Here is an 11,498-nt window from a genome sequence, read left to right as displayed (position 1 = left end):
AATATATATATATATTTTCCCACATTTTCAAACTTAAAAACAGGTCAATTTTGACCCGCAGGACGACACGAGGGTTAAGAAGAATCAATGATTCTCTTTTTGTTAACTGATGTCATATTTTTGTCACTAAACCTCCCCTGAAACTATTCGGAGCCCCTCTGTGGATTATTCGCTTCCCATTCTGAAAACCTCTGCTCGAAACTGTCCTGTGAATCATTATTTTATCTTCACGTGTCCATCTGCTGCTGTGGTGTGCCATGTGTCACACAGGAAGGTTGCAGCACATGTCAGTTCCTGTCTCAGAGATACAGCTCTACGTTTACCCATCAGCTCATGTCTTTATCAGCAGAATAAAAAAACTCATCTGTAATTAGAAAATCATGTAGCTTCCTGTTATTTGTTCACCATAGTTTCGTCGAATGAAGCCACAAGTTATCATTTTTACACCACTGGGGGGACAAAGTATGTAGATGCTTTACTTTAGTAAGGGCTAATGTGAAAATACTCCATTATATTTATGTAAAAGTACATAGCAGCAAAATGTAGTTAGAGTATTGCAATAAATGTCCTGATGACTGATATAATATTTTATGTGCCATCATTATATTATTAACAGTGAAGCATCAGAGTGTCAGCAGCAGGTTACTGTTGGAGCTGCTGCAGGTTTAAACTACTTAATATCCAGTTTTATATACAGAGACAGAAGATAAATCTCAGGTCTCCAAACATGATTAATAAGAGAGGGAAAAAAAAAACAACAGATCCTAATGGTTAAATGGCTCAAGAAGAATGCATCAGTTTGGCAAACCAAAGTTCCAGTTCTGGGCTATTTTGACAAAATGGTGATGTGGATTGATTTGGAAAAGGCTCCATCACATTTTTAACTATTGGCCCTTGAAAATTGAAAAAAGTGCAAGATGTTCATACCAGAGCTGTTCCTGCAAGTCTATATACTGAATATATGAATGTATGCCTGTTTCTAAATAAAATACTGTCTTTGGTTGACATTTCACCAAGTTTTTAGGCCTCTGACATCAGTTAAATTTGATGCACTATGTTAAGTACAGCAAGCCAAAGTTCCAGGTTTTTGCTATTTTGACAAAATGGTGATAGAGACTGATTGGTAGAAGCACAAAAACTGGTTTAGATAGGTGCCTTTAAATAGTCATTATATGTGCAAATGTACAAGTTGCTGCCATGCTGTCTTCAATTTATTGACATATGAGGGCCTCGATGTGGGAAAAACAAGAAGAAACAGTACAAATCTGTTTTCAACTGATCCAAATGCTTAAAAGGTGCCATCAAATTTTTAACTATTAAAATGGAAAACAGTCCAGGATTTTCATACAAAGGCGGGTATTGAGACCCCAGAAAGTTCCTGAAAGTGTATATGTACACTACCAGTCAAAGGTTCATTTGAATGAGAAAATGTGTCCAAACTTTTGACTGTATATGGATGTGTCCGTATATCTTACTAAAATGCAGTCTTTGATTGACATTTCACCAACTTTTTAGGCCTCTGACATCAGTTAAATTTAATGTACGTTAAGTATAGCAAACCAAGGTTCAAGTTTTTAGCTCTTTTGACAAAATGGTGATGTGGACTCATTTGTAGAAGCACAAAAACTGGTGTACATGTGGATCTCTGTAGGTCATTACATGAACAAATTTACAGGTTGCATCCATTTTGTCTTCATGTTGTAATATAACAACATGTGAGGCTTCATCACCTGATAAATGGAAGAGGGAAGAAGAAAACAATCTAATCTGTTCTCAGTTTTTGGACTTTTTGTAACATTTGTTGAAATGAAACCATGTCAGAACTTTAAAGGGAAAAATTGATGTTTGGTGAAGCTGGTAGCAACTTCTAAGGGGACTTTCCACAGCAGGAACTCAACCCTTTCAGTATTTCTGTCTCTATTCCAGTGTGGCATCCAACAGTTTCAACCACGATGTTAACTTAAAGCCACCAAAACAATGACAAATACGAGTTACTGGATGTAACTCCAGTTCTATGAAAATGTAGGAAATACAACAATGGAGCTTTATTATTTAGCCTCTATGGTGAATTTTACATTTTAGATGCAGTTGTTAAAGAAGAAAAAAACTGCAACTAGCTGAGGACCTTAAATGGACAATAAGAATGTCTCTCGTCCTCGTGTGACCAAACAGTGTCACAGCAGTTTTTCAAGGCCACTCAGAAGTGCTTATACTGGAGTTTTTTCTTCCCAGCTGTGAAAGAGGTTCTACAGGGATGATTCTAGCAGCCGGAAGGCATTTAAATGTTCAGCTGCCCTAAAATGACCTGCATGTTCCTGCTGTGGGAAACAAGCGATAGACATCTGAAATATGAGCCCGACTACACAACATGCTAGAAGCTAAAAAAGTCAGAAATTGCTGATTTAATCTTCAACTATGTGTGGTATTATAAAAATTTTATCTAATTTGTGAAATCAGCATCTTAAAAAAGCTGTCAGACAAATATAGTGGAGTAGAAAGTACAAAATTTCCCCCTGAAATGAGTGGAAGAATAAGGCAGCATAAACGTCAAAATTGTGCTTAAATCCAACACTCGATTAAAATTTCCATCATTATTGATCCAACAGCTGCATCAGTAACACTAAATATGCAGAGTAAATACATTCTGAACAAAACCTCACCAGTGATCAAAGTGAGAATCTGGACATACGGATCAGTTATTTAAATTGGTCGTTCACAGTTCTAGTAAAAATACCTTCCTGCCCTCGTTCTTATTTACATAAACTGTGTTTCTTCCAAAGGATGTGAAGAATCCGTCCTTAATTACATCTGTGAGCCTGAATGTGCAGCAGCTCTCATCCCTCCCACTGAACGACTCCTCTGCCAAACGCAAACACAGGCCTCGGGCTCCCTGTAATTATTAGCACATTGTCCGAGGCGGAGGGAAATGCAAATCTGTGCAACAGATTCTGAAGAGCTTAGCACTGCCTGGGAGCTGAATGTCACTCCACATGCTGCTGGAAGTGCACCGTTTAAAGCGGCCCCCATGGCAACGGAGACCCTGGAACTTTCTGAGTGTCAGCAGCGGATTGTGTTGAACAGGAAACGCCTGTCGAGAGACGTGCAGATAATCATTCAATCAGAAGACAGGATAAAAAAAACAACAGCCGGAGAGAGATTCTTATCCTCGATGAGTTGAACAATCGCTGGTTGAATTTTTTTGGTCCGGTCACCCATGGCAACAGGGAGATACACTGTCCTGCTGTAACATGGCTGCTGGAGGAGCTCATTTTTTTCACTTTTGGCTCTTTTTAAAAAAAAATAAATTATCTTGTGCCCCAGACGTCAAGTCAAGTTTCCCAACAGGATGACACAATGACTGAAGTGAACTTTACTCTGAGCATACTGACTGTGTACTCAAGCAATGAAACTGACATTAAACACAATAGGCATCTGTGCAAACACGATGGGAAAAGGCTCAAGGGCGAAGCTTTACTTGGCCTCTGACTCTTTAAGTAAAGTGAGCATAGCATGTCTAAACTCCACAGCTCTATGGAAACGGCAGTGGGAGGATATCGAGCGCCTGAGATGCGAGAAAAACTGCTCAGATTGTGCTCATGTTTTCACTGATAGTTAACAGACACATAATCAGTGCTTGGTTCATTTTTATGACATATTAGAGTTAAATGTCTTGGCAGAAGAGACTTTAGATTTCTCTTTTTATTGCTCAGAAAATAGCGACAAGAGCAAGAAAAAAGTCATTTTTCACCTTGTTTTCATGAATAAAATGTTCTATAAACCAGGCTGAGTGATACATGAACAAACCTCTCTGTGAAAACCTTTAGAATACAAACAGGAATAAAATTGGAGAGTTTAGTGGGTGTAAGTACTACTGAAGTAGAGATTATTGCCTTAGAGTTTGAGAAAAAACTAAGAAAATGTCCTTTAGATGTACGTACAACTGAACTATACAAGCACAAACAGACAACATGTAGTAAAATAAGCATCTAAATATGGATTTAAGATATTTCTTTCCCACTCAGGTGACATGTTTTTGCCTGCAATGTCTCAACTTAATGCAACTTTATACCTTTATTCCACTGCAGCTCAAAGGCAAATACTGTATTTTACACCATAACAGCTTTACTTCCATTTAAGATTACAGTGTTTCACATCATATTCATGGAATTTTGACATGTTTTTATAAACAAAATCTTCCATAAATCAGGCTGTGACTGACATATGAGGAAACCCTTCTGGAAAAACCTTTAGAATGAATATAACTGGAGAGTTTGGCCCACATTGCTACTGCAGTGGAGATTTCTGGATCAGCATAGGAGAAAAACAGAGAAAATGTCCTTTAATGATAAGAACAATTGGATTGTACAGACGCATATAGACAAACTGGAGCAAAATAAACATCTAAATATGTATTTTGGATGCTTTATTAGTCAGAAAGGTGACATTTTGTGTGCAGTGTCTTAACTTAATGTAACTTTATACCTTTATTCCACTGCAGCTCAGAGGCAAATACTGTATTGTACACCATAACAGCTTTACTTCCATTTAAGATAACAGTGTTTCATATCATAAACTGTACAGAACCAAATAGACAGTCTGTAGCAAAATAAACATCTAAATATGTATTTTGGATGCTTTATTAGTCAGAAAGGTGACATTTTGTGTGCAGTGTCTTAATGCAACCTTCACTCCATTAAATCTCGCAGGGAAATACTTTAACTTACACTCCACTGTATTTGTCTGACAGCTTGAGTTACAGTTCAGATTACATTATTTTTTATATATCTTACATGATTTTGAATGTTTGTGATGAACTGAATGACTTGTTCTTTATAAGTGAATTAGCATTGAGCAAACTTGGGAATATTTCTTAGAAAGCACGTGTCGGAGGCAGATTTAATTGAAATTTGCGACTCCTTTGTGCAGATATTGTGTGCATTTGGCGGTTTCCTGGTTTGCTGAATGAGTGAAGTGAGACCAAAATCAAAGAGGAACGCCTGAGTAAACAGAGGAACTACCAATGAGCTCTGCTGTTATAGTATTGTTTGAAACCTCCCTCTTCATAAGGCGTACAATAGTCTGGTCAACCCCCACCCTGGGACGCACAATGGCAGAGCTTAAGGCTAAAAGAAAATGACTGCAGAGTAGAATGAGAGTCTGCCGGCAGCTGAGGTGGATATTTCTGAGCAGAAACAATGAATCTTTTGCAGTGTGACGACACAGAGGACCTAAATGGCGTCCTGTAACTGAGGGCCACAGGTGAGTCTGACAGCGTCTGACACCAGCCAGTGTGTTTGGTGCATCTGCTGCTGAGTGCAGTGACAGCTGGACAAAAGGCCTGAAACGTGCAGCACGATTCACCGGCTCAGCGCTGATGTAACTCCAAACTGCCCTACCGCTCCACATTTCCTCTCCTGAGAGCGAGAGAGAGAGAAAAAAACCCAAAAGAAGAAAAGCATTTGGGGCAATATATAACTGCGGGTCTTTTTGTAACATAACTGACAGGTGTCATAGTTGACATTTTTACTGTTTTCAGGCCTAAAATCAACATGGCCGCCTATAACCAAACACCATATGGCATTTTTACACAACGATTCTTGTAAAATATTATATATACAATTGAGTAAAATTGAAATTGAAAGTTGTTTATAAAGGTATTGTAGCAAACCTGTTGACATGCCATGAATCCACACTTGACTCACAAATCCTCCTATTTTTTTAAGCCAAATAAACTATTATTCTCGCGAATTTGCTGCAAAATACAAACCTAGAAACTTCCCCCTACCCTGACTTCATTAAAAGTAGACTTTTTACAAATATGCACTGATCTCATTAGTAGCCCCCAACTATTTTAAAAGTCAATTAATCGGTTTGAGTAGCTTTTTCGTCGACAAAAAGGCATCTCTTTAGGTATTCAGTGTATTTGTATGTGCTTTTTACACTTCTATCACAGTAAACTGAATATCTTTTGTTATTTTGGTCTATTTTATCGACCAAACAATTAATCGATTAATTGCAAAATTACCCGAGAATGAAAATAATTGATAGTTTTAGCCATCAGTCTTATAGAATATGATATATTGCTGTAGATTAAACTTCCAATTAGCTCAAACCTAAACCTCAAACGCTGCAGTATTAATCCGGAAACATCATATACAAAAGTTAAACAACTACAGGAACCAGAGAGTGGTTTTATTCGTGATTTTTAAAGTAAATATTGCTGATAATATTTGCATTCCTTCACTTGTGTAAGGTTTTGAATGCAGGACAGAGTGGAATTAGTAGTTTTACTTCAGTAAATAGTCTGAATATTGTTTCTGGTTGCCCTGAGGAGTGGAGCAGTTTCAGGTGAGATAATCCACCGTCACATTTGTGTGTCTATCTCAGTTTAACTATCGTCCTTCAGCAACAGGTCGAACTTCCCATGAACAAACAGCACACGAGCAAACAGAGCAGAGATACCAGACAAACATTCCTGCACAGGAATTCCTGCACTCTGCCTCCAAAACGTGAGTTTTTCAGGAAATTAACCGGCGTCCCGCTTTATTAGCTCGAGTGCAGGAATAACCTCGACGTCTGCTTATTGTTCACCTGTTTTTGTTCGCTGCTAAACCGCCCATTTCCATGACAACGGCCTTTCAAGCGTTTCCTGACTTCACACGCTGACGTCACTGCTGCGACTCTCAGCCTCCTCCTGCAGTGTTTTCACAGAGGAAGCCGACCTGAAGCACACAAGCAGCTACACTTCTCACTCGGCAAGCTGCAGAAGCACCGTACAGTAAGCAGGTGGAGTTTTAAAAGAAGGCTTTGAAACGGAGGCCTGATCTCAGATCTGTGCGTCAGGGCGACTCGGGGCAAAGCGCCAGGCAGCCAGAGACCTCTGTGAGGCCGACGGAGTGACCTGAAGAGTTACACAAGCGCTTAAGTAACACAAAGTCACTCAGCTGGTGGGAAAAGTTCTCACCACAATCAAAGATTAGCAGGAAAATGAATGAAAACTGAAATGTGACATTTAAGTGACAGACGTTTGATGATTATTATACTGACGGTTGTACATTTTTAGGAGGTGGAAGCAGAAAATAGATCCCCTTCAGTATAGAGAAAACACGTATGTTCAAGTCTCCGTTATATCAACAGCACATAACTAATTAACTCAACAGATGTAAATATCGGGGTTAGATTCATGGTGTGAATTTATCCGAATATTGTACATGTTAGGGGTTCAAATCAATCCAATTAATTCAATGCAATTATGGACATTAGCCTGTGAAAACCTGGTGCCAGAAAAGAAATGGTGGAATACTGGAATGTTGAAAAATGGAGAAAAAAACCTGTAAAATCAGCAAAAATATCTGTGAAAAAATAAGAATTTTAAATGCAGTAAAAATTTTATTTTACAGCCAAATACTCTAAAAGAAATACAAAAACTATTTCCCATTTTACTACTCGGTGTAATTTTTTTTTTAATAATGGAAAATATCTATAAAATATTTTTTTTTATTTTGTGCTGATTAAATACAGTAAAAAAAGGGGGGAAAATTTGGTTGTGAATATTATTTACAATGCTGTATTACAGTTAATGTATAAAAATCTGTATTTTTTCTGTGATTTTAACAGATATTTTCTGTAATTCAGCAGAACAGGAAAGATATGTAAAATAACAGTTAACTGCTAAAAATTTACCATCTGCAATTAATTTTTTTTGCAGATTTAAACATTAAAAAATGTCCATTTACAATCAAATCTTGTAAATAAATATAATAAATAAAATGTTGTAGCTGTTATTTACAGTTTTGGTCTATTTTTTTTTTTACAATAAATATGTAAATCCATACTTATTTTCTGTGATTTCACTAGCTGTTGTTTTTTTAAATTTCACAAATGAGGAAAAAAGTTAAAATATAAAATAGTAAATTCTTTTTTTTAAAATTACTGTTAAAAAGTCTTTAATTCAGCAGAACAGGAAAAACGTGCAAAGTAACGGTTAACTGCTAAAAATTTACCATCTGTAATTAGATTTTTTTGCAGATTTAAACACAGTAAAAAAGTGTCCATGTACAATCAAACATTGCTTAAAAAAATGGATTTTGTTGCAGCTGTTATTTACAGATTTAACCTTTTTATGGCAAATGTGTAAATCCAAACTTATTTTCTGCGATTTTACTAGGGTTTTTTTTTTATTTCACAAATGAGAAAAAAATAGTACATTATTTTAAAAAATAACTGTTAAAAAGTGTTTCAAAAACTTCCTTTCTTACTTTTTTTTAACAACAACAATGGAAGGTTAACCACAGAACTTAATCTAAATTAAATGTCTAAAACATTAATAAGTGACAATGATGTCACTAATAAATTCACAAAGGCCTCAGATATTAACTTTAAAAACATAAATTATGAGTTCCAACATAAGCAAATCCATTTATAGTCTGAATTTTCACCTGGTGTCTGAATTTTGCACATAAAGACATTTCCAGCATAAACTGACGCAGTAAAGGCACAAATCGTTGCATAAAATCCACCAGAACGCAGTAAATGATGTGAATTCTTACGGATCTGCACCAGTTTTACTTCTATCATTTGCTTCCTTTGTGGCACCCTGATAGACCAAAGCGATACTTTAAGACCTTTGGAAAAAGCAACCTGACAATCACTACTGTGAAACCAGAGATCTCATCACTTATTCACAGCAAATGAGTCACACGGCAGAAAGGGGAAACACAACGAGGAGGTTCACTTCACCTCTCGCTGCTCTAAACCATCATAAACTCTCATTTCCTCTTTTTACGAGCTGCAGCCGGCCGCTCATTGAAACAGGCACCACTTCTGATCTGGATATATTTTTTTATTATTCCATCAGCATAGCAAAAAAAAGAAAAAGAAAAAAAAGAAGGAAGAAATCAAACAGTGATTAACAGAGAGCTGGTGGGACCTTACAGGCCGAAGAAGAAGAAGATGATGCTTTGAGGAATAAAGAAAACAAAAAGAGGAGCGCTGCAGTTTGAAGCACTGGGAGGCCGGTGGTGGTGAGAGAAGGGTGGCTGGGGGGGGGGTTTCGTAAACACTTGCCAGGGTCCAAAAAGTCAAAAAATGTGAAAATGTGCACAGCCAGCTCGTTGCTAAATCCCCCACCTGCTCTGTTCTACCTCCCAAAGTGCAGCAGCTGAGGACGACTTCTTGATTTCTGGGGTCAACCTTCTTCTTTTTATGTCTATATAAGGCAGCTGAAACTACAAAAAACAGTAAAATGGAAGCTCTGGGAGGGAAAAAAAGAGACCCTGAAACAACAACAAAATATATATCCATATCACAGTGTGTGTGAATATCCAGCGTCCACATAGTGTCTTATGGATGCAACAGGAGAAAACGCTCATTCATCCCAGTACAATCAGTTATGAAAGTCTGTTTTTTTGTTTCGTTGGTTTAATCCGAGGTCCTAACAGATCCATGATACACATTCTGACATATTACAGAGGCAGTTGGAGCCGTGATATGCTGATGTAGGCAAATGGTCCTCTGGACTGTTTCTGTTTTCTTTTTGGATATGCAGCTGGAGCTAAGCTATAAAAAAGCCCCGAAAAAATAAAAGAGAAATCATAGAAAAAAAGCAGATAATTAAACAGATTATACAGAGTGAGAGAAAAAAATGGTTTAAATGAAATCTGGGGTTATAGTGACAAAAAAAAAGAAAAATATAACTGCTACTCCCTTCAGCATAGGAGAGGTTGTGGTTTTATTTGCTTTTTTTGTGTTTTTTTTTTAATTCTCAGCTACGTTTTTCTGCCTCCGAGTGTCCAGGCTGGTGATGACGGGGGGATAAAGGTGGGCGGGAATATTAGGATTTGTAGTTTGAGGTAAGCCAGGTGAGGCCCTCGTACAGTCCGTCCCCCGACGTCGCGCACGACGGCTGAACGTACCAATTCCTATCCCTGATCCGCGTCAGGCCCAGCTTCTCCTGGATCTCGTGGGGCTTCATGGCGTCGGCCAGGTCCTGCTTGTTGGCGAAGATGAGGATGATGGCGTCCCTCATCTCCCGGTCGTTGATGATCCGGTGGAGCTCCTGCCTGGCCTCGTCGATCCGGTCCCTGTCGGCGCAGTCCACCACGAATATGAGGCCCTGGGTGCCGGTGTAGTAATGTCTCCACAGGGGCCGGATCTTGTCCTGGCCGCCAACGTCCCACACGTTGAACTTGACGTTCTTGTAGGTGACAGTTTCCACGTTGAAACCGACCGTGGGGATGGTGGTGACCGACTGTCCCAGCTTCAGCTTGTACAGGATGGTGGTTTTCCCAGCGGCGTCAAGTCCAAGCATCAATATTCTCATCTCCTTGTTGCCGAAGATCTTGGAGAGCACCTTCCCCATCTTGTTTGCTGTGCATAAATACTTCGTTAGTAGAAGGAAAGAAAAGCGAGGACTTCTCCAGTGAGAGAAAAGTTTGAATAGAAAAGTGTGCAGCTGCTGGAGGCCTCACACAATATTCAAGTTACAATTAGCTGGACTGGTGGCGACCTGAGCTGCTGGGCTTCACTGGCAGCTGGATGAATGAAAAACTGGGTGTGGATTTATGTTCATGATCCAGTGAGATAAAAATCACATCCACTTGTTCTGAACTTGAGCTCAGATTTCCTTCAGGATCCACACGTGAAGCCCTGAATCCAGTTGTGCTGCTGGATCTGACACACACTCACACACACACGCACACGCACACACACAGTGGGCTTTTTTTCTGCCAAATCAGGCCCAGTCCGAGCCCGGGGTTCCCACTTCCTCCTCGGCTGCCGGCTGTCCTCCTCTCTCCCGCTCGATGGATCTCACACCGCCGCGGGTTTTTCTCACCAAAACGCGCCACAGTCGAAGCTCTCCGGCGCGTCTCTGCGGCGGGACATCCAGGAGAAGCAGATCTCTCAAAAGGTCATTGATTCGGCCGACTTTCTCGCGTTCCCCCCTGTGACACAGAAGCAGGGAGGGGTGTGAGTGCAGAGGACAACTTTGGAGCCGACAAAATGTTGTCGGTGCGCACGCAAACGCGCAGCCGACCCGGACACGGTGCGGAGCGGAGAACGTACCTGCGTGTGCGGCGATCGTCCCCCGGACCCCGGGCCGTTTCTCCCCGCTCTTGCCGCTCTCTGCCTCCCTCTCGCCGCTCTCTCTCTCTCCGGCCGCTCGGTGCTGTGTTACCGGAAAAGGTGCGGACCCAGATCAGCCGCCACTTCCTCCACACCGCTCACACACACTGCTGCTGCGTTCAGGGACCCGCCAGGAGCTCGGACATTTCAGAGACAGGCCAGACAGGCAGGTTTCAGGGGAGGCCAGGCGTAAATTCAAGGACACACAAAGAATCACAGTATCACATGTTGTTTCCTTCTTACTTTATGTACAACTGCACGTTTCCTGCACTATGCATCTTTTTGGCACAATAGCTCATGAAATTATGTTCCCAGAGTTAGCTTTTTCTCTGCAATCAAAGGTATTTTTAATAGTCTGAAAGTCTCCAGTCAAA

The 11,498-nt window shown here is 39.9% G+C and overlaps 1 protein-coding gene across 1 annotated transcript; it reads right to left on the bottom strand.

Moving 5' to 3' along the window:
* Positions 1 to 8,827: 8,827 nt before the first annotated feature.
* arf6a (ADP-ribosylation factor 6a) lies at positions 8,828 to 11,225 on the bottom strand. Its single transcript, XM_023292024.3, has 2 exons — positions 11,065 to 11,225; positions 8,828 to 10,943 (listed from the first exon to the last, which is right to left on the bottom strand). Exon 2 carries the CDS (start codon positions 10,358 to 10,360, stop codon positions 9,833 to 9,835), a length of 528 nt encoding a protein of 175 aa, XP_023147792.1. The 5' UTR covers positions 10,361 to 10,943; positions 11,065 to 11,225; the 3' UTR covers positions 8,828 to 9,832.
* Positions 11,226 to 11,498: the final 273 nt, after the last annotated feature.

Source organism: Amphiprion ocellaris, chromosome 12 (genome assembly GCF_022539595.1).
Source record: "Amphiprion ocellaris isolate individual 3 ecotype Okinawa chromosome 12, ASM2253959v1, whole genome shotgun sequence".
Classification (NCBI taxonomy): domain Eukaryota; kingdom Metazoa; phylum Chordata; class Actinopteri; family Pomacentridae; genus Amphiprion; species Amphiprion ocellaris.
This window is presented reverse-complemented; position numbering and strand designations above follow the sequence as displayed.